This window comes from Alexandromys fortis, unplaced genomic scaffold (genome assembly GCF_014885135.2).
Source record: "Alexandromys fortis isolate MF-2015 unplaced genomic scaffold, M_Fortis_MF-2015_v1.1 scaffold_18, whole genome shotgun sequence".
Taxonomy (NCBI): domain Eukaryota; kingdom Metazoa; phylum Chordata; class Mammalia; order Rodentia; family Cricetidae; genus Alexandromys; species Alexandromys fortis.
In genome coordinates this window covers 8676946-8700752 of record NW_026067897.1, presented here as the reverse complement: position 1 = coordinate 8700752, position 23807 = coordinate 8676946, and the positions used below count along the sequence as shown (strand labels likewise).

At 43.9% G+C, this 23807-nt stretch overlaps 1 protein-coding gene across 5 annotated transcripts in view; it reads right to left on the bottom strand.

Moving 5' to 3' along the window:
- The window catches only part of Nsmaf (neutral sphingomyelinase activation associated factor), a 54054-nt gene that overhangs the window by 21658 nt on the left and 8589 nt on the right, over nucleotides 1–23807 (bottom strand). For 4 of the 5 annotated variants that reach the window (XR_007595705.1, XR_007595706.1, XM_050164170.1 and 1 more), the window contains exons 2-14: nucleotides 19341–19430; nucleotides 16871–16949; nucleotides 16719–16786; nucleotides 16593–16629; nucleotides 14594–14644; nucleotides 12857–12928; nucleotides 12482–12529; nucleotides 12334–12386; nucleotides 7380–7509; nucleotides 5480–5551; nucleotides 3996–4104; nucleotides 1812–1988; nucleotides 34–113 (exon numbers count right to left, since the gene is read on the bottom strand). Coding sequence is in view for 3 of the 5 variants with exons in the window: in XM_050164170.1 (XP_050020127.1) it covers nucleotides 34–113; nucleotides 1812–1988; nucleotides 3996–4104; nucleotides 5480–5551; nucleotides 7380–7509; nucleotides 12334–12386; nucleotides 12482–12529; nucleotides 12857–12928; nucleotides 14594–14644; nucleotides 16593–16629; nucleotides 16719–16786; nucleotides 16871–16949; nucleotides 19341–19430 (1066 nt within the window). In the remaining 2 variants the exon portion in view is untranslated. Of the gene's footprint in view, nucleotides 1–33; nucleotides 114–1811; nucleotides 1989–3995; nucleotides 4105–5479; nucleotides 5552–7379; nucleotides 7510–10794; nucleotides 10896–12333; nucleotides 12387–12481; nucleotides 12530–12856; nucleotides 12929–14593; nucleotides 14645–16592; nucleotides 16630–16718; nucleotides 16787–16870; nucleotides 16950–19340; nucleotides 19431–23807 lie in introns of those variants that run through there. The other variant, XM_050164179.1, reaches the window with a different exon arrangement.

Genomic DNA, 23807 nt, shown 5'->3' with positions numbered 1-23807 from the left:
GTTGCTTAGAATCCACGAGCCCCACATACACACCAGCAGTCTCTCCAGCCGTTCCTGATTTAAGGCGCCCACTGGCTTACTAAGATCTCGGAAGGTTTCAGGATTCGACAAATCTGTAAACATAAACACAATGACACGAGCCAAGTTCACACTTGTTCTATGAAGTCATTTTAGGAACGGAGATGAATCCACAAAAGTCAGAACCTATGTTATCTATACAGCTGCAAAACAAACAAATAGACCCTCACTCAAAAGTAACGTCTGCAGTGTGAGATGCCCAGAACAGACTTTCTGTAGCAGACCAGATGGATCTGTGGGTAAATACACCTGCCATGGAAGCCAACAACCTGAGTTCAGGCCCTGGGAAGGAAAGCACTGACTCCTACAGGTTGTCTGACTTCCACACAGGTGTACCTTGGCACATGTGCACCCACACACCCAAACCCCCATACACATACAAATAAATAAATCATGTCATTTTAAAGTACTTTCCAATAAAGAACAAAGGAAGCCCAATTCCAAGGACAACTACAAACACAAACTTTTAATCTATCTTCTTCCATTAAGGTTTACTTTCTATGTCTAAACTACAGTGACATTAGCAAATACACATTATTTTTTTATTTTTTTTTTTTTAGACAAGGTTTCTCTGTATAGTCCTGGCTGTCCTGGAACTCACTCTGTAGACCAGGCTGGTCTCGAACTCACGAAGATCCACCTGCCCTGACTCCCAAGTGCTGGGATTAATGGTGTGTGCCACCACCACTCAGCTACATACATAAAATTTAAAAACCCAGGATTTGGAAATCATCAATGAATTACATTCTTATATCTGTAGACAATTTGTTATCACTTTCAATGACAAAGACTCAACTCACCAAACTGTCAAAAAGAACAACTTGATCATAATATATAATTTTAAAGAGTTATGATATAAAATTACAATACTATCAAATTTTAGAAGCATTATTTAGGGAACAAGAAAGAAGTTCTGATGTCATAAAAAAAAGAAAGTGTTGACAGTCCTGAGTGTCGGTGTGAGGGGACCGAGAAATGCCTACATTAGTAAGATGTTTCTGAGCGTGTCTTCACGTGCATCTCCCGAGCCAATCAGACGAGAAGGGCTCTTACCTGATGGACAGATTGATCCTTTAGCTGGTTTACTATACAATGTCAGTACTAGCAAGCGTGAGAAAGGGAGGAGGAAGGCCCCAGAGGCATGTCTTCCAGCTTACATCCTGTCCTAGCCCTTGGCGCTATTCTCTGCCTTCTGCTACCCTGCTTCCAGGTGCTGCCTGATGTCCTTGCCTTTGAGATCATAGCTAAGACCAATCTTCCCACCTATACTGTGGCAGTCTTGGGTATTCTGTCATGGTGACAACACAGAAGCCTGCTGAGTACCGCTACATCTCAGAATCCTACTGGGGATGACTTCCATTTCCTCCTGTGGTTAGTGGACAGCTGATTCTTTCATTAAAAGTTTCAATGTGAATTTAAAATAACAAACTAACTTAAAAATTTCAGTGAGAAATTTTAATATTTCAAAACTTGGCAGTTACACACAATAATAGGAAGATTGAGTTAAAATTATGCACACATTTCCTATGTATAACCTTCACGAAGTGGTGAACACACATAAAACACTATTTATACCACATCTGCCCGATATTTTGAAATGGAATTGGCGACCTTTAGTGAGAAAGCTGAAGTGAGCTCTATTTTGTTCCTCTAATCTGACATGCTATAAAATAAAGCGCACCCTCCCGCTGGGAAGCAGGTCCTCACCAGGGCCCACGCAGGACAGTGCTCACCTAACTCCGGGCTGGAGTAGTCATTTATTATCCACGGAAACACAGGGTACTGGGAGAGGTCATTGCAGCTGCGGTCGGCCAGGTTGTTGAGGTGGAGCAGGTACTGGTAGTTGGAAAGGTGCCCTCGCTGCCACTGCAGCATGTAGCTCTCTGCGGTGTGCTCCGTGGCGTGGTTCTCTGCGGGACAGGGGTGGGGCCGTCACAGTACTACAAGGATCACCAGCGAGCTTCTACTCAGTGTGAAGAGCTAGCTTCTATCTACTTAGTGTGAAGAGCTAGCTTCTATCTACTTAGTGTGAAGAGCGAGCTTCTGCTCAGTGTGAAGAGCTAGCTTCTGCTCAGTGTGAAGAGCTAGCTTCTGCTGAATGTGAAGAGCTAGCTTCTGCTCAGTGTGAAGAGCTAGCTTCTGCTGAGTGTGAAGAGCTAGCTTCTGCTCAGTGTGAAGAGCTAGCTTCTGCTCAGTGTGAAGAGCGAGCTTCTGCTGAGTGTGAAGAGCAAGCTTCTGCTGAGTGTGAAGAGTGAGCTTCTTTAGTGTTTTTAAAGTGTCTGTGGATGTGTTTTCACAAAGATCCAGATAAAGAGGTTATTAAGTCTACTGAACTACTATCAAATTCACTCCCAAAAACTATATAAAAAGCTATTAGACTATGGAGTGGACATATAAGTATTGTGTTGCAATGGCTGGCAATTACACAATAATAGATTCTATCAAATGTGCCAAGTTTTGGTGACTTTTTACAAACCATGGCATATGTAAACACTTCCCCTCATTTTTTTTTGAAGCCAGAACAAAATATTGAACTTAATTTTTCCTAGGTTCTGAAGAGGTGGACTATTGCCAATGTATCAGTAGCTACATATCATCTATAAAATGATATGTAAAAAAAACCCCACAAAACTGCCAAAGAAAAAGGGGGATTTTGTAGGGCTAATTGGTAAACCAGAACCACCAGGAAGGCCCTTGGGAGAAACGGCCTCTCAGTGAGAACTGTGGTTTTAGAAGGGCCGGGATGGAAGGATTTGTCATTTTGTTTAGAAAATTCTGCTTTTCTGAAGCTAAAATCTCTACTGGACGTACTAGCATCTTCACTCCAGTGCTGTTTACTAGGTATGTCTGTATTCTAATTTTACTTCTCACCGAGCTTCTCATTAGCTACCAGGAAAGACTTCAAAACAACGAAGCTTTTCTTTTTAATTCCTAGCTCTTGGAAGCCTTGGGAAAGGCTTGGGCCAAGTTAGGAATGAGCTCAGACAGGAGGAGTGGCAGCTGGGATGCAGACAGAGGGTGTGGCTTTGACTGCAGCTTTAATATTCCCTAAAAGAGTGAGCTTTCTACTGTTGTCTTATCATTTTATAAAAATAAAAGACACCTGGACTCAGAAGAAAAAAACAAACACATACTAAATCTCTGCTCATTCACTATGTTAAAGTCAAGAGCTGATAAACTACTCCAGGCTAAAATGTAAGTCTGCTGGAATAAAATCCTTCCCTAGAGCAAGGAAAGACATCCTTCACCACACATCTGGAGAAGATCTCACTGCACACCAGAGAGAAAGAAACTAGGATGTATAACAAAATCTCAACGTCCATGTAAAAGTCAGTCCTTCCTAGTGACAGGGCGACCATGTAAATCATGAATTTAGTCATATAGCTTAATAAAGAGTCACAGCTGATGAAAATGTGGGGGATTTTTCTGATAAAGGTGGGGAACTGCACATTCTCCAGCAGGACTGAGGCTCCCTTCCTAAAAAAAAAAATAGATTCCAGTAGAAGGGTGTGGGGCCAGGCATGGAGGACTCACCTGCTCCACCCAGTGTGCTGGCTCTGTGGTGAAGAACTAACTAGTGATCACAAACATATCCTCATGTCTTACAAAAACCTCAGTTTTCGTTTTCATAAATTAAATCATGCCATGAAAAAAAAAACCCTTGGGTCCTCTCTGTAACCCACTCAAGTTGGAAGTCATTAAACTAAGGAAGCATTTAAACATATTCATTAAGTGCTTTCAAAACACACAAATGAGCATTAACAAAATGAATTCACATTTCTCTCGTTTGTAGGCTATCATATCTGAGAACAAAGCAAGTACAACTATGGCAAGTAATGCTTCTCTTATTTGCTGCCCAGCCTCTTAGGAGCTGAGCTACCTTCACAGGCACGGACAATAAAGGGAGGCCAGCCAACCTAGGTATGTGGCGATGTAGAAATAGAGGTCGTCTCGGTCTTGAGGTTCATAGAACTTTAGGTATATGTCGGAACACAGGTCGTCTTCCGTGCAAAACACTTCCAAGCCCTAAAAATTCAGAAAGAATAAAACAAATAGCTCCATGTCCATCCTCCAATCACAGAAGTACACGACCTTAAGTCAGCTCAGCATTTATGTGCTTGAGCCTTAGGCCGTGCTTACGTTTACACTCTGACTCAGGACACAGGCCACTATATTCCTGTGTGTTTTCTTATCAACACCTTGAGAACGAGAGATGCACACCAGGAGAACAGTGTGATTCTCTTTAGTACCAAATATGATTACTGACAATAGCTTTTTATTCTGAAATTTAAAATTAGATTGCTAATGAAGCCACATTTCGTTTTGCACATAAATATTTAGCTTTATTGTATAAACTGAATAACTATGAAACAAATTAATAATCAAATAACTCACTCAATGATGGCTATTTTAAAGGACACTATAAGCTGAATGTTCTGGGCCATCTGGGCTGCAGTAGGCCGTCTCAAGAGAAAAGAAAAGAGTCAGCCTCCTGGACATTGTGGTGGCAAAGGAAGACAGGTGACAACCACAAGGAGGGCTAGGGGGTCCTGGGGTCAGGCTCAGGCTGCTGGAACTCAGCAGCTGGGGGAGTTAGGGAGTGAAGTCCTGGGCTGTACTGTACAGAGCTGCAGTGGAAACGGGTAGGGCTAACCAACGTCAATCTCTCCACTTTTTCTCATGGCTCTTCTGTAGTGAGAGCACAAGATTTTTAATAGTATTTGTTTTCTGTGGTTTTCTACTATCATTAGAAATGGACATAAAATACGTAACAAAGTGCTTGAATTTCACAAATTAAAAGTACAAAAATGAGCTAGTTACGATCTGCAAAAGGAAACGAATCTAGATTGGTATCAGTTTAGAACACGTTGGAACCATCTCCTCAGCAGTGATAACTTCTAAGGTGCATTTCTGAGATAAGCTGAGGGAGTGGCGGGAAGAGCCAACCCTTTAATGGCTGTCTCCTCTATCTCCTCCTCCCTGAGCTCAGAGGCGAACTGCTGTGGCTGCTCTGAAGTGCTCTCCTGCCATCCTAAAGAGTTACAGAAGGCTCTTCCCAGGATTACCCTGAGAGCCGGCTGGGCGGCAGCTAGCATGCGCTGGAGGAACAGTGGACTGCTCTCCAGCACTGGTCTAGCCTTAGTCTAGAAGCTCTGGACATTCAGGAAGGAGAAACTCAAGGACTCTCTAGCCCTTTAGCTCTTGAACAAGAAGGTATTTCTGCAACAGAAGCTGTTACTTCCCGAGTTATCTTCTATCAGTTGCCAGCTTCCACATGCCCACATACAGCACACCTGGGTCTTCAGGCCTGCCGCGGGGGCCTGGATGTCGATCAGCCGCCACACTGCAGGTCTGGCAACCTCCCACAGGGAGCTGCCCTGCATCAGTGACCTGAACTCACCAAAGGCATGAGGCCGTGCCTCCTTTTGTAAATGCGCCGGATGTCTTGGAGTGTTATCTGGACCACAGGTTTCTTTAAAAAGGACAAAGGTAGTGTCAAGAGTCACCATTCAAACACAATTAGAAGTTGTTCTTTTGTATCTTACAGCAGGGAGGGAGAGAGCTACACATCCCTGCCTTCCCAGTGTGCTGCAGCTGAACACCTAGGAGAGATCTCGGAACAAATGGTACCCAAGTCACAGTTTACTCTGACATAGCTCTTAGCCCTTCTCAGTAAACTCAGATGATAACAGCACCCTCATCTTTCAGATTAGTGCAAGGGTTAGTGTGTGGTATGGGGCACTCAAAAATGAGTATAAATAACTATTCAATAAGTTTGCTCCTTTAAAACATGTATTTATTTGTGTGTGTGTGTGTGTGTGTGTATCTGAGTGTATGCATGCACCTGTGTGTGAGGGGCTACATGTACCTATTTGTCTGTGTGTGTGTCTGTGTGTGTGTGTATGTCTAGGTGTACGCATGCACCTGTGTGAGGGGGGCTACATGTGCTCTCATGTGTGGAGGTCGGAGAAGGCATCAGGTACCTTCTGCTATTGCTCTTCACCTATTCTTTGGGGCAGGGTCTCTCCTTAACCTTTCTCTACCTGGCTCAGAGCTGAGGTTACAGGTGTGTGGGGGACACCGTGGGCTCTGGGGGTGCTAGGATTCTAGATCTGGTCCCGATACCTGAGGTCACATGCTCTTGAATGCTAAACCATCCCTCCAGCCCTGAGTCTTGATCTAGGATTTACTTTGCACTAAGATCCTTTTTTTTTTAAAAAAAAAATGTTTTTAATTTCCTTTATTACAAAATTTTAAATCTCATAAATTACAATATAAGGCAAAACTTTTTTTTAAAGGAAAATGTTTTCAGTTCTCTAAAACTTGAAAAGAATAGTAAGAGAGAATCAAAATTAGAAGATAGTGTGTGCTCAGCTAAAAGGCAAAGCTTCTATATCCGGGTTCCCAAGTGACAGGAAAACTGGGTTCTGCAACAGTCAGAAAGGCCTTAAAGACCCCAACACAATCCAAGAAGCCTGTCCAGGGATTTGGGAAAAATACACTGTGTCCCCTGAAGCTGTACTGCCAGACATTTTTTCTACAAATTTTTAAACAAAAATAGTAGTAGTAGTAGCCAATATCAGAGAACACCCCAGTCATGTGGCTGACCAGTATGTGCTGCCACCTAGTGGACAGAATCGCTATAACACTTGTCTGTCCAGTTTGAGGCCAATGACTAGCCTGGAGAAGTCCACAGAAAACACTATCTGTGGGTTAAAATGCCCGGTCAAATGGCCCAACCCTGTGACCTAGGGGTCACACAGATCCAGGAGATGTAGCATCTCTCTCTACAGGAGCACAGGCTGGCTGTGAGAAGCTCACATGAGCACTGGAGGAAGACAGTGTCTGTAATGAAGGAGAAGCAGGGACCCGTTTCTCATTCACTCATTCACTGCCACGCTTTCTTGGTGTTTTCCCGGTGCTTCCTAGAAGGATAAATCTCCCTTGATGGGACCAGAATCAGAGTGGTGGCGTTTCTCTACACACTACCAGGAATGAGTCCTTCAGAATGACTGTATGCAGATCAGAGGACACCGCATTCACGTGAGTGTGCACCCAACCCCAGATGGACTGGGAAGCCACACTGCTACACAGGGCTACCAAATGACTGTGACCGCCCCCAGGAAGTGAGGGAAGTAACTCAAGACAGTAATTTTGATGTCAGGTCCTGAAAAATTGAGCTGAAAGACAGAAGCAAGTATATACAGGACCCCATGACCTATGGACTCAGCCTGTGACCTATGCTGTCTTACACAAAAGGTCCTGTGACCTACACACTCAGCGGCCCGTGACCTACATACCGGGTGTCCATTGAGAGGCTGGAAGTACAGGTTGGTGTCTGTGATGCACACGTGTCCCGGATTCGTCACCAGAGGCGTCACCATCTCAGCTTTGCACTCCATATGCAGCTTCTCAGAAACATTTTGGAACCTGCAAAGATGTTTTGTAGAAAAAGTCAGGAAAGTCGAAACCACTGTGTAAATTTGCCTGCTATGCATCTAAACACTACAACTAATAGAAAAAGGTGGGGATATAAACCGGCTGCTTAACTAAGGTTGACAGTCTTTTAGACGGAATAATGGAAGCATGACGTTTTATTAACAGAAGAAGAGTACATCTCACATAAACAAAATCTCTCCCAAAATGAACAGTCCTGAAGCTAGTCCTACATCCATGTAACATCCTGCTTTTACAGTTAAGACCTTGCAGAGCACAGATACCCTCCTGCTACCCCAGCACTGTGAGGCTGACCCAGGAGCACCCGGAGTTTCAGAGCAGCCTAGGCTACTGAGCAAGACCCTGTCCACATTTACTGTATCAGGTTTTGAACACATAATTACAATTACTTGAAGGTCAGTTTGATACAAACATACAACTCAGAGATGCATTCTCTTCTCTTCAAATGTGTAACTTAAAAAAATAAAACATTTCTGATTTGTTAATTTAGAAAGTAGTGCAGAAACAATTAAATTAGCAATATTCTAGGGCAATTACTGAGTGAAATAACTGGATTAAAAGTAAATCTCATGTGCTTGGGAGTGCGGCTCAACTCTAGTATGCTATCACTCAGGAGCCCTGGTTCAATCCTGAAAGAAATACAGGACACGACACTAGGCCAGTCTTCTCTAGAGAAAATGCTGAACTGTTGAGACCTTGAGGCTCTGGCCCAACGATCACAACCAACTGGGGAGTTCAACAAGACTCATGAGTTCTTAGAACCGACAGAAAACCAACAGAGGGTGCAGAGACAGTTGAATGACCTTGACTGCAGGAAGGAAAAGAAGAGACCAGCAGGCTGTGGCAGGAGGAGGGTGGTCTCACGGGAGGAATGAGGTCTGTAGGCCAGGACAGTGCCAGACATAGGGAACCAATTCCATAACCATTGCTGTCAGCCCTTTAGCGTCTCTCCAGCAAACGATGGGCACACCAGCAACGCAGTTACTATGGTGTGGACACTGGGAACCACCGTCAGCTGAGCGCTATACAAATGCCGACTCAAGAGCTACCAGAAACGGGAAATATTCACCAAGATCCAGCATACACTGGCTATAAAACAAATTCAAATAAACGCCAAAAAACTGAAGCATAGAACAGAGTTTCTGATCAAATAATAATAATCAGCAACTGTATGACAGCTATCCAATCCTCGACTGTGTGAAGAGTAACCAACATGCTTCTAATCTCCTATCGCTTAAGACAAATGGCCAAGTTATTACAGAACAACAAAGAAACCTGGGTGGGAGCACTTCTGAGGGAGGCAGAGAGCGCTATTGTGACAAGCCAAAGGGATGCCCACTGCTGCAGCCTCGCACACTCACACACACTCACACACTCTCTCACACACATACACACACTCACTCACACACATGCACACACTCACACTTATTCACACACACATACACTCACACACATGCACACTCACTCACACACATATACACACACGCACACTCACACACATGCACACACTCACACTTATTCACACACATATACACTCACACACACCCTCACACACACACATTACAAAGAAGACAAACTGGGTGTGTGTTTCCTTCACAATGCTGAGGAGACTGAAGCAAAATGACTGCAAGTTCAAGGCCAGTTTGAGCCGGATAGCAAGACCCTCTCTCAAAATAACAGTAATGATGTTGGTAATAGTAATTAATAATAATAAACTACATTAAGTACAATCCCTAAGAATACTTTATATTTATCTACCTTTTCCTGTAAGTTAAACAAAAAAAATATAAAAAAAGAATATCACCAAGCCTTGTTCTTCTGGTAAACACAGGACCACAGAACACATCCCAATCCATTCTATGAGGTCAGCAGAACCTTGCACCAAAACTGCCAGAGAATGACAGAAAATGTCCTGCGTGTGGACAGATGCAAGAGCTTCTGATAAAATGTCCATGAGGCAAGAGAGAGGGCCACACACTGTGATCTTAAATAATATTTTTACATGAATATAAAGTTCACTTAACACTAAAAATCCATAATATATAATATTAACAACAAATGAGAAAAATGATGTCCATAAATATATTAAAAAATATTTTGACAAAATTCTGTATCTTTTACTTAAAAAAATTCAACAAACTAAACTTAAAACAAGCTTCCTCACTGTGACAATGACTGTCTAAGAAAAACCGACAGCCAGCACCATTCCTTAGTGGTAACAGGAAACCATCTTCCCTCAGCATAAAGAAGAAGGCAGGGAGTCTGCCCCAAGCTCTTCCTTAACAAAACAGTGTGAGGAGACAGCAAGAAAACAAACAGAAGTCTCAGGAAACCGCCTTTTCCAGGAAGGACCGCAAACATGAAAACAGTAGAAATTCTGCTAAAAACCCATGCATGAACTTAGAAGAGGCAGGATAGAAGGCCAATATTAAAAAGAAAAAGAATGTATTATGTTTCTATACCAGTAACAAACATTTGGAAAAGGAATTTCAGTGGCATCAAGCAAATACCTGGAAATGTACCAAGAAGAGAAAGATGGCAACATCTACACACCAAACCCCCGATCCTCGGGAGAGCTCAGCGCAAATGAAGGAATTTTATAGACTCCTTCATTTTAAAAACCTAAAGCAATTTTAAAATAAAGAATTCTTAGAAAACCTTTGGGTGAACATGAATTTGGAGCTATGTGTCAGAAGATATGACAAGGATGGCAAGGACGTCCTTATTCACACACACCTGAGTACCGGCGGGACACAGATGTGATGTCCTGCAACTCAGTGTCAACAATCCGAACAACCACACTCAAACATGCAAACACATACATACGTAATACACAGCGATGTGCCGTGCATGCGTGCACCCCCCATCCCCTCTCCAAATTAGTCCCCCAAGTTTCTTATCTACGAGGACACGGTATTTGCACCAGCTGTAGCCCCTCCTCCGCCTGTGGAACTGGCATGACCAGATGACTTAGGATAGCACGGAAGCTGCCTCACTGCACGGCTGTGGAGAGTGACGAGAGAGAAGTCTGAATAGAACACACACGCATGCCAGAGCAGTGACGTGGATACGGGCATGGCAACATCTAAAGCAAGCTGGAAAAGACGTCAACAAACACACGTCATAGGATGTCTGCGCTCCTTATAGTATTCTTCCAACCTGACAGAATTCGGACCCTTTCAACACAAAAAGTAGGGAAATATCCTATTTCCTCAATAAGAGGAGAATCTTCAAATACGTGATAAAAGCTATGCTTACAAGTTTGTGTTCCCTCTTTTAGAAACGGTGCTCATGACCGGAATATTTCATCTCACACTGCAAAGACGCTTCCCTAAATCCTCAGCATGACATTTCGGGTTCTAGAAAAACAAATTAAAACTTTCAAAGTGAACCACTCTCTAATTTTCTTAATATTTATTTATTTCATTTTAGATGTATGAGTTTTGCCCATTTGTATGCCTGTGTACGTATGTGCCTGGTGCCCTAGGAGGTTAGATCTCCTCAAACTGGCATTATAGATGGTTGAGTACCACAAAGTTTTCAATAGTTACAGTGAAGATAAAGGAATACAGATGAATATTGTTCTAATCTGCTGGCCTGGTCTGTCACCAGAGAACCCTGTTCCCTTGAAGAGACAAGCTCCACCTACTTCCGACCTCCCCTTGTACCCTCTCCTTCTCCTCTTCCCTTTCCCCTCCATAACCCATAAGTAAACTCTACCCCAGCTCTCTCTGCATGGCCTATCTGTCTGTCTCCCACTTGATGTGGTCTCCCACCTGCCAGGGGAACCACCAAGGCCTTGGGTGACTCGCCTGGGACAGACCTTGGGTCCTACCTCTTTATATGATTAATATGAAATGAAAACATAGGCAAATAGTCCACATCTAAGGCAAGAAAAAAATAAGAAACCAGAATAAAAATAAATAGCAGCATTATTTTCAGAAACTGACTTCATAAAGGCAAGAAAATCAATGGAAAAAACCATTAGAACAATAAGTATACTCTCTTGGTCCTTGTGGGGAATGACAGGCAAGTAATCAATGTAATTTGAGGTGCCTAAGAAAGATTTGCTCGAACTGACAGCTAAGCTAAAAATCAGAAAGCCCAGTTAGCCAGAACCAAAAGTAAGGAGGGTCCATGTTCCAAGCATGAAAAACAAGGGGCTAAGATGAAGGAAGAGCGGAAAGAGAACGAGGGTACAATAGACAAAGGCCTAGAGGGCAGAGAGTAGGTGACCATCAGGACCTTGCTCCCTCTGCAAGTAGCCAGAGCCCAGAACTCATGAGAGCCAACAGCCCCCTGGAACAGTGAGCAAGACCCGCCCCAGAAGGAGGCTGTGGCAGCGGGTCCCTGTAACTGCCATTGGCCAAGTGACAGATGTCCTCTACACAGACACAGTTTAGTGGGTCATTAGGTGGGGGCGGAGCAGAGCTGAGGCAGGAGACTAGCATCGAGAAGATGGACTCAAGGTTGCTATGGCGCACTGCGGCAAGCCCAGTGGGTAAGACACGTGTGCGGGCTGAAGAGATGGCAGTTGGGGGACGGACAGGTTTTCTAAGTGGCAGACATCAGGAAGGAGGAGGGCAGCGGAAGCTCTGAGAGTTATTGTTCCTAGGCTGGCTAAGATGAGCAGGTCTGGAATAAGATGATGAAAGTCATGCTGGGGCCAGAACCAAAGTCTCACATAGGTTAGGCAAGAGTTCCCCACACGCCAGCCCACATCCGTTCTGAACAGGCTGAGAGAGGCCTACAGATGGAGCCGTTCACTGCATTCTAGTCAGAAAACAAAAATCTTACCTGTTTTTGTCAAATGATGTCCTAGCCAAACGTGACTGCAAGATAGCTGTTATCTACGAGGAGAAGCGTTTAAAATTACGGGCATGAGTATAAGTGAGCTCAATAGAAGCTGACTTCCAGTCAGACAGCAGTTGTCCAGCACACTCACCATGGCCGTTTGGTCACCAAGTTTATCAAGACAGGATGCTCTGTGCAGCTACAATGTGATAAACACACAATTAGTTTCCCTGTAGACAGTCCCAGGTATCTCTTTAGAGGCCATGATTGTCTGTCTGTTAGTAACAGCAGGGATCAATTCTGATGTCTCCTATTTAAGTTTCCAAATTCAAGTCAAGAGCATATTTACAAGTGACAGCTGTCTGGGTAAGATGAAATCCCTGTTCCAGGAAGGGAGAGGCATGAGGGAGGCCAGTCTGGGCTACATGAGCCCCTGCCTCAAAACAAAAGTGAAACCAACATGGAGGCTTCCAGCTCAGTCTGCTCTATGCTCTGTGCGTGTGAGACCACCGAATGGCTGGCTTACCTGAAGCAGCGTCTCCACAACATCCTCCACCTTCCCAGAAACCTCCAGTTCAAAGGCATACTCCATCTTTCCCTGGGGGGGGGGGGGGCAGAAGCAGCAGTAAGCATCTGCAGGGTGGCTGCCAGCTGTGCGTTGTGACTGTCTTCCCACTGGAATGCTGGGCTTCCCTTCCTTCAAACAAAGGCTCACCTTACACTGTGGGCTCTTCAGAGGTTGAAGTCTCAGTCCTTATCATCCCCCACATCGATTCCTCGTAATAAACTCCTTATATCTAACACTATCTGTCTCAATCTCCCCATGTTCTATGTATAATCAGGCCGCGCGCGCACATGCATACACACACACACACACACACACACACACACACACACACACACACACAATCCTGACAGTCTATGTCTCCAGAGAACCCTCACATACATTGATAGCTACATGCCTGGCACTTGAAATACAGGTCTGTCCTTCAGACGGTCTCAGCAGGCTCCCCAAGGAAGGGCACCCAGGAGTGCTCTCAACTTGAGAGAAGGGTAGTCTATTGACCATGGGAGTTTTTGCCAAGATGTAGAGGCAATACCACAACAAGAGAAAAGTCACAAGGCCAGAAGCATTTAGCAGAGAGGAAGGCACACTCACACACAGTGGCCAAGCCCCTGGGCCACTGCACATGTGAGTTTTCCTGACTCTAACACTGTCTAAGCAGTTTCTGTTTCATAAGTTGCTGGATAAGATACTGCAGGCAAGGGGCTGGAGGGATAGCTCAGTGGTTAAGAGCATTGCCTGCTCTTCCAAAGGTTCTGAGTTCAATTCCCAGCAACCACATGGTGGCTCACAACCATCTGTAATGAGGTCTGGTGCCCTCTTCTGGACAGCAGACATACACACAGACAGAATATTGTATACATAATAAATAAATAAATATTTTAAAAAAAAAGATACTGCAGGCTGCCTGCACCTTGAGCTAAGCATGCAGCCTGGATTAACACGAGAGTGTGGTTTCTCTCATTCACAGAAGCGTCCTCATCAGGAGCTGGCTCCACCTCCTGGTCCTATAAACACTAGGAGTGTGCCTTCCCCACACAGTATGCTGCAGTGAAGAACAGCAACAAATGTGACTTCAAAGACATGTCTATGCCTCCCTGTAAATCCTTATAACTTCCACCAAATTAAGACTTCATAAAAGTTTGTTATCAAATATGGGCTAATTTATAAGTTAAGTGTCTCTTGAATGCTCTTAAAAATAAATTTTCACTACTGTTAGGCAAAAAGTTCTCAGTGGTACATAGTAAATATGCTTATCAATTTGTACACTCTGACGGCAGTTCCTTACTTCCTTAAAAAGATGTGTTTATTTCTATGTTATATGTGTAGTTATTTTGTCTGCATACATGTCTACGTAGCATGTGTGTGCACTGCCTGCAGAGGTCAGAAGAGGGCATCAGATCCTCTAGAACCAGAGTTACAAATGTTTTTTAGTGCCATGTATATAATAAATCACAGTGCTCTCAACCCCTGAGCCATTCCTCCATTTCTTTCCCTTCTAATATGATTGCTAAGCTTTTGCTATTAGAACTAAAGGCTGTGGATCCCTTGGGTACTTTTGCAATAAGTGCTAATAAACTTTGAAGTACCCAGTGTTACTTACCATATTTGATTAAAGATGTTAATAGGACCACAAAAGTCTTACTGCTCAAAAATCGCTGCATAAATGTCCAATAATCTATGAAAAAGTTTACTTACCCGTTCTATCTTATATGGCGCCACAATGTTGTGTTCTTTAATGAAATACACCTGAGAAAGGCAAGAAATGCTGAAGGAACCAAGTTGTCAGTGTGAAGAAGTACCCAAAGATCTATGAATTCAGTGTCTACACTGCCACACAAGCTCCAGCTGGAAGGCTTTATGCATGGCTTGTCTTCAGCACACCCCGATTGTGAGGAGCTCTTGGCAGCCTGGTGCAAAGCAGCAGGGGTTCAGAACACCTCAGGGTCTCCTGGCTCCACTCTTGACCCTGCCCTGGTTTCCAGGGCACCCAAATGAGGTCACACACTCTTAGCTGCCCAGTGCTTTCCTCATTTGCCCTTTACTCTAGAGCCTTACCATGCTTCAGAGGCTGCCGTGACCCTTCGGCCCTCACCTGCTCAACTCCTACATCCCACGGTCACTGCTTTCTAACCATGCGGTCTTAAGGGGCACAGAGCACAGCAACAGTCCCTAGTGTGCCCAGGACACTTCTGTCCTGCTCTTCCTTTTCTTCATGACATTTATCACTTACTGACACAGGACGAGAGACTTTCCCCCTCACCAGCCATCTCCCCTACTGAACATATGGCTTAAAACTAATATTTGTACATACACAAACATGTTATTCCAACAACAACTAAAACTGAAAGCAAAACTTTGTACCAAAACTTTTTCTGAGACGTGGTGAAAGTACTGACATACAAAGCTTAAAATAATCCTTGAAAGAGTAGCTTGCCCTGGGTGTCCCTTGATTCTGAATTGGTTTCATCTGAGATCTCCTCCTAAAACTACTAAAAGAGGAAGGATTCTGAGCTGTATTTCTAAATCCAAGTTATTAAGTCTTTACTAAGATGAGCAGTTTTCTAAAGAAAATGGTACTTTTAACTAAAAAAAAAAAAGTATTCTTTCCTTCCAAGATACGAATGCCCTGCACTAAGCTCACGATGCCCTAAGAAGTCACCTGTGAGCACACAGGGCTAGGGATAGTAGCACGGCTCCCTCACAAAGCACAAGATGGGCTGTACCTGTTTGCATGTGAGACATTAAATATGAAGTTGAAGATAGTTCCAATTTTTTAACAATTGGAATTATAGGAGATACTAACCGAAAGTTACTTAATTCAAAATCTCCCAGATCATCAGAGACATCTCAAGGCATGCTAACCAGTGGTCTCTGAACAAAGGGTTCGGTGACTGAGACAGCAGAAGCCGCTGGTCCTCCTCCCACCCCTCCCACGCTCCAGGTGCTGTCCCGTGCCAGTCTCTGCACCAAGTGCTCAGTGCAGCCACTCTGCCCACAGCTCCTGCACTCCTCACAGAGCGTCCCTGGACCTTGACAGTGCACAGAACCAGAGAGCTGCAGGGAGTCCAGGAACCCCGATAAACACATCCTGAGACGGATGACGAATACGAAGCCAAAAACCAAAAGAACAGAGAAATCCCTCTGCTCTTATTTTTTTTTTAATCTACAAACTAATCAATGACACGCCAGCATTAAAGCTGCATTTTAATTTGTTATGTGATGCCGATACGAACTTGAGTACCACAGTGTGTGCATAAGTGAGGTCAGTGTGCATCTGGATGAACACTCCTCCCAGGAGGAACTGCCCTTCCGGAGCATTGCTGGGCTGTCACACAGAAGCCTGAGGTGGCTTCGGTGACCTTTAGCGGGGAGGACGGGGGCACAGAAAGAACTGCTACACTCAGTTTCTTTCCAGCTTCCCACTGACCCTGAGTACAAAACTGCAATTCTCAGACTTAGTAAACCCGGAGGGTCCAATGGGAGACTGTTATCCTTTAAAATGTCTGTTTCTCAATGACTAAATTCTCAAGTCATTTAAACATCGATTCCCATGTGTCTCCAGCTGAGATCTATGTAAGTGAATGATTTCATCATGCAAAGGAAATCACGCACATTCATGCACAGAAGCCTTCCCCTAAGTCTGGACACGTACGCACTAACATTTTTAGTAAACATGTTTACTAGATGCTCTCACCTGTCTGAAAATGAGTGAAATACCTGAAGATTTTGCCCTGGAATGCAGAAAAAAAAAACATCAGACATGTAAAATTTTTGTTAAAGTAAAATTAAAAGTGAAAACAATGTACTTAAAACAACATACTTTGCAAGGTGTCTGTTGGCTCCATTTTCTCCACGTTTTCCTATTTTCAAACAGTCTCTCAAAGGGATCTGGGTAAAATGGAGAGAGAATATTACGAAAAGTAGCGAAGATGAAGCACGCGCCCACGCCATTAGGAATGCAAACACCTTTACCTTAATGATGGGCTGGGAGATAGCATCTGGTTCAAAAATCACTGATTTTGAACATATTTTTAAGGAGCCTCTGGTTTTCCTAGGAGCCAAAAGAAAAAGGATTATTTGATGGACACCAGGGAAATCAAAAAAGTAAAATGTGGTTGGCCAGGGTGTCAGCGAATAAAAGCCCGGCAACTACAGGGAGTAAGCACAATGGAGAACAGCCGCGCCCCTTCAGCTCCTCTCGGGGGCTGGGGAACCCATACAGGCTGAGGCTTCATTTGTTAACTGCGGCCCCACGACCTCATTAATTATTATTATTATTAGAGTTTTCACAATTGCTCTCCAGAGAAACCGAAGCACAAAAACACTGACAATGCAAAATCTGTGATGTTTCCAGCAAATTTCATTGGCTCTTCATCTTCTGAATCTGGAAGAATTACTCAGAAAACACCAATAAATTGGAACAATTAAAGATTTTTTTGCTTTTTAAAATCATGGAAAATTTAAGTTTGAATTTTACATACAAAATACCATAAACAATGATTTTGAAGCATTCATGGAAAAACTCCATTTCATGAAAATAAGCACATTTATATACAAGTATAATTTGTATGATTTCACATTCTTTTTCTCCCATTTTTTATGAATATGTCTATGTGTGTTCACGCCTGCTGATGTGGGATGTCCTTCTGCATATGTGTTGCTTTATTGGTTGATGAATAAAGCTATTTTGGCCAATGGCTTAGCAGAGTAAAGCCAGGCAGGAAATCCAAACATATATATGTGTGTGTGTGTGTGTATATATATATATATATATGTTTTTATATAACTTAGAAATCCAAAGTGTCAAAATCAACAACAGCAATAAAAAAAACACCTCACACTGAGATATACAGTCGAAAAGTTGAGAATGGCCTCCCAGTCCCAGAGGAAAGTCTCCTCTTTGTGGGAGGAAGTGATTGCTGGAGCTTTCTGGTCATCATTACTACTCAATACATGCACCCACTGTACGGAAGGTCAGAATTCAGTTCGCAGCTCTCCTTTCTCAAAGGGTTTTGAAAATGTACATTTTTTCGTGCTGCTAAGTGCATTTACTTTTAATATCCAAAGTTACCAACAGCTAGATTTTTTTAATAGAATGAAACTTCTAAGTATTAGCAACTAGAATAGAAAGTGCCATATGCCCATCACTCAGCTTTAGCACTGGTCATTTTTGCTTCCACTGCTTCTCATATAAGCCCCTCCTAAACCCAGCTGGTCCACGTCAGGAGCGCTGAAGAAGCACTCGTTTAATAACGGCTCTACCCTTACCACACTTAAAGAACTCCTTAAGTTCTCAAGTACACTGTGTTCAAAAACTTTCCAGTTCATAAATGTATTTTCACAGTTTACTCAAATCAAAACCCAAAGAGTCCACATAACACCTGATTCATATAATGTACTCCTCATCCTTGCTAATCTACAATTATTTTCCCACATGACTTTTTTGTTTTTCCTTTTCCAATACTTGGCTAGAACTCATGTTCTCTTGGACATTCCAGACAAGAGCCCGACCTCCCAGCCTATAAATGCCGCTTACTGCATCTGTGTGACAGGCACCCCTCTACCATGTCCTCCTTTGTATCAACCACGAGATTAGATCAGATTTTCTGGCACCCTCTGACAGTACTTCAGGGGAGGCGCAGGGAGTGCTCACTCCAGTGGGAACCGTGGGGGACTGAAGGTGGTATTAATCTTCACATGCCCATCACAAACCTTCTCAGTACCCCTCACCTGAGGGCTTTAGCAGCCCTTGAAGATTACGACACACATATAATTATGGTGAATAGTCTCTATGAAGAGCCAGACAGATGTGTGTTTGCAGATCACGCACTCTCTGTCACAACTATCAAAGGGTGATCAAACAAGAGACACAGATGGTGGTGGCTGCTCCCAAACAAGGGGTCATACCAGTAAAGCAGGTGGCCACTCAAAGGGTCCAAAGGCTGTGTAGTTGCTGACCCCTTATACAGAGCCATTGCTCCATCATGGGTTTAAATTCTGTTACTCCATTATACATACAAGCTAGAATTTTTCAACTAAGAATAACTTCACATTAATCAGCACTTTAATGGCACTGAAGCACAACCTGTACAAGGAAAACAAAAATTCAAAGACAAATTATGCTTTGATTTGTAGCTTTCAAAAAAAAAAAAAATCGACCCAAGCAGCTGGATCTGTTTTCAAAGAAGTGAGTAGTTACGGAGGAAGCAGATTTTGCCCTGGTTCCCACTGCATTATTCATTACTTCATCCTCGCTGCTCCATGGCTTCCAATCATGACTTCACTGCATCACCCTGCAGTGACCGGGAGCAGGGAACACTGTGTGACACAAGGCATGCCACCATCTCGTTACCTAACTACAGAGTGGGAAGAGGGACGCCTACGCAGTCCTATGTGGACTCTGAGAGCCCACTAGTGCCCAGCACTGTGCGAGCTGACTCACCTCTCCTCGTGGCTGTCCTGGCTCTGGACGTGGAAAGCCGTGTGCTGCTCGAAGTAGTATTCCTCCAAATTGAGCAGCAGCAAGGAGAACCTGAACGGGAAAAGAAGACAGCTTCGTGTTGCATCTGGTCTACAGAGGTGTTTGACGGCCTGCTCCACACCCTAGGCGGCCCTCTGGGGAGCCCACACTTCTCTCTCCCATGTCCCAAATGGAATCCTTCCCAGCACAGATGCACTGTCTGCACACACACACAACAGTATCAAACTGGGAAATTAAGTTTATGACAGCCTTGCTCTCCTCCCCATGGGAATGCTCATGTCACTGTCCCCTGATGGTGCACGCCAGGCTTCTCTGCCCCTACCCTGCCATAACCCTGAGACCCACACTGACTTCAGTTCTTGTGACTCCCACAAGCCAATGAGCTCTGGAGACAGGTGCACAGATGGCTACACCCAACCTAATGTTTAAGATCATGCATGTTTAATAAGTAAAACAAATATATTGAGTTGTATAGTCCCTTCAGTTTGAATTGCTTTGTGCTTTAAAAGTACAACGGCAGAAATACGGTGGTGAGGTGACGTGGGTAAAGGGGATTGCTGCTCAAGCCTAACGGCCTGAGTATCCCTGGAACCCTGGAGGAAGGAAAGTACTGACTCCCGCACAGACCCCCACACTTGCACCATGGAAAGTGCATGTGCACAACTAAAAAAATAAAATAATTTAGTTGCACGGCCATGGAAATCAGTAAGTATAAGGCAAAAACATGCAAAGAAGCATGTGTCTGGCTGCAGGGTAGGGCGGGGCACTGACAGCATCTGGAGTCAAGGATAAAGCTTTCAGAAGCTCTGCTGTCCTTGAGGAAGATACCTAGTTTAAACATGGATAACACAGAATATTGCTTATTTTACTTCCTCCTGGAACAAACCTAAGATGTGGATAAAATATTTTTAAATGACAAAACCCAAAGACAACGGCAAACTAGAGAGAGATCAAAGCAAGGAAGAGACGTGAGCCAGTCTGTGGGGGCAGCCTGCTAATGGGAATTAGAACAGAACTCAGCGTGCGGATGCTCCCCGAGACGATACCACTCATCCGAACACCAATGCAAGCACAGGACATGACCCGGTGTCAGCCACCGAAGTCACCCTCAGATGAGCGCCTCTACTGTGGCAGAGCAAGACCCAAGGAATACACAGGAAAGCCCAGGACTACAAACTGAAAGAGCAGGGACAGCTCAGGGTCGGAAGAAAAGGTAAAAGACTAGTGACCCGTGTAAAGACAGAACATGTCAGAGCAACACCCAAACGAGCAAGAATACACTAGAAGGACCCAGACAACACAAGGAACAGAAGGTCAAAACACTCTAACAAAACACTCATTGAGAGACACGAGAGAGTGCCACTCAAAAAACAAGCTGGCCCAAAAGACTGACTAATGAGATTAAAATGAATGATTACAGGAACTAGTTGTACCATCTAAGTTTTATTGACCTGTCCTCCATTTGAAAACATTTCTGAACAAGAATTAGTCATAAATTAGGTTTAGTGTCCAGTATATTTAAAAAAAAAATTAGTCATAAGCCGAAGTTCCAGCACAGTGCCCAGGCTCGGAGGAAGGGGCATTCATTCCTTTGATGTGTCAGGTGATGTCCAGGAAGGCACCAATCAGGAACTTACACATTAGTTACCTCCCTAAATTTTGGCTGCAACCAAATGAGCTGGGGTGCAGTCCTTCCTCTGTCCCCTGCTGTCCCCTCTGCTCCCATAGGAAGGGGGGAAAACAGAGACGTGTTCTTCAACAAGACATATGCAGGATTTTACAGCTAGGAAACACAGACCACCTTCCAGGACAGCTATTCTTCTACACAGTGAGACAGATGCTGACTCTTTATCATAGATTAATAGTGGTTTCCTTCGTTTCGCAATACTTGTATTTTAAGAGAAACATAAACTACAGAGAAGGAACCTAAACCAACCACACTCCCTTACAGTAACAGTTTAAGGAGCTGTTGGCTTGTTTTTTTGTTTTTTTGTTTTTTTTTCTTTGTTTTCTGTTTTGAGATAGGGTTTCTTTGTAGCTTTGGAGCCTGTCCTGGAACTCCCTCTGTTGACCAGGCTAGCCTCGAACTCACAGAGATCTTTCCACCTCTGCCTCCCTAGTGCTGGGATTAAAGGCGTGCACCATCACCTCCTGGGCAGGAGCTGTTTGTTTTGTTTGCATTTAAATGTTTGCTGGTACTTGATTTAAATATTTTCTATGTGAAAATTATTTCAATTAACTTTCAACAATAATTTTCAAACAATATTCTATGGGGTTAAAAAAAAAACTAATATTTTAAAAACTTTAAAAGTCAGGGCTGGAAAGGTGGCTCCGAGGTTAAGAATATGGGCTGCTCTTCCAGAGGACCCAGGTTCAGTTCCCAGCACCCACATGGCAGCTCACAACTGTCTGTGACTCCAGTTCCAGGGGATCTGACATCTTCACACAAACATACATGTAGGCAAAACACCAATGCACATGAAAATTATTTAAAAAAAAACTTTAAAGTCACTCTTTTGCGGTGCCTTTTGCACTCACGCATTAATATCACAGCTACATTAATTACTTCTTTAGGAGACTTGTGCCCATGGTTCCATAGTCTCAGTGTAACCCACCTTATAGAGTATGTATTCCTAGATATAGCTCTTCATTAGCAGATCATTCATACTAAACATATGCTATTGTAACCTTAAGTCACCATATATTCAAAGTATATGGATGTGCTTAACGCCTAGCCCACTGTTCCACTCCTGACAGCCAGAGGGGATAATTCCTGATAAGAAACTTCAGAACAAGAATTAGTCATAGATTAGGTATAGTCCACAGCCACTCCACAACTGTTCCCAAGAGTGGGTCCACAGTGTGTACTGGTCAGGCATGGATCTAAGTTACACACGTAAATCTGTTAGGAAAGCGCACTGTGTGGGATGTGTCACTGCACCCTGAACACCCAGACCACCCTCAGAGCACGTGCGACACCACTAGACAACTGGCTGAACAAACTAGCCCTTGGGATCTGAAATAAGGAAGAGATTGAGAAAACAGGCACACAAACACGCAAGATTATAGTCTGGTGACGGCACAGCTGCAACCCCCCCCCCCCACCTCCAAGCCCCACTTAAGCAGAGTCTGGAGAGAGCTGCAGGAGCGGAAAGAGCAAAACCTGCCCTTGTCCATCATGCCAGCCACGCTCCTCAGAGACAGAATTAACAAAATCAGTAAATCTTTGCAAGACAGGAGGGCTTTCCAATGGCCCGGGGGAAACTTCCCCCCTTCTCTGCTTAAGTCCCTGAGACACAAAGCAGACAGCTGTGTGGAAAAGTGAATGACAGAAGGTGCTAGATTGGAGAGTCGCTCAACAACAGTCTGCTGAGTCCTCTTGGCTTCTGAGTACAGTCAGAAGAAGCCCTCACAGTGAAGGGCTTCAAGAGAGGAAGAGAAATTGACCTCTAGTTTCTGTGGTTGGTTAAGGCAGAGGTTCTCTGGGTTCTGTGGGACAGTTGGGGGAGGAGTCATGGCTCACTTCAGGGGAGAAGGGGGGCAGGAGCAGGAGGTCAGGGACCTTACTCCTGAGACCTTTTCAGCTCTTTAGTCCAAAGCACTCCGCAGGCCAGGACCATACTCTGGAGGACTCTTTCAGACTCAACAATCACTTACACTAGAGGCCACCTAACTATAGAACATCAATCTCCCCATGTTAACTCTGTTCCCACATAAAAAAGTTAAAAACAAACAACGAAACAAACATTTCATCCTCTGGCCAAGTGAAGGGGACTAAACTCTGCTTCATTTTCTACTTTCCAATCAGATTCGGGAGCAGGGCAGGACTTTACTGTAATTCATGCTGGAGATGGTGGCAACTTCCTCCTTCTGTGGTCTCTGAACCTTCTGTCCCGCCAGCACTTACACCAGCTAGTACGCGCATGCTCCTCCAGCACTAGACAACCACAACCCCGCACACGAGCTGGCCCAGCATTTTTATGCCAGCAGACACCTGTGTCCGCTTCGTCTTCACACAGCTCGTGAAATTCTCTTCTAGATGAAGGCTGCTGTCATGAGGGGAATACACAAAAAGCGTCACTTTCTCAAGTCCATGTGGCCTTGCTAGCAGCTACATATGTCCTCATTTCAAACACAACTTCAGAAATTTTGTTTTGTTCTCTTAACCTACGGCGTTTTTCAAAGCTTCCGTTCCGTTCAAGGGAGGCTCCAATTTTCTTGAAGCCAGTTATAGCTTCTGGACTCAGTTCTGGAGAACAACGTGGAGAAACATTGCTAAACAATCATCTGTGTTTGCTTGCCCTGCCTTCTGCAACTGTGCAGGAAAAAAGGAAATTTGGACAAGAAATCTAAATTATATTTTTAATGGTAGTATTACTTCTTGCGTGAAAATGTTTTCCAGAACAGTCCAATAATAATGACTATATA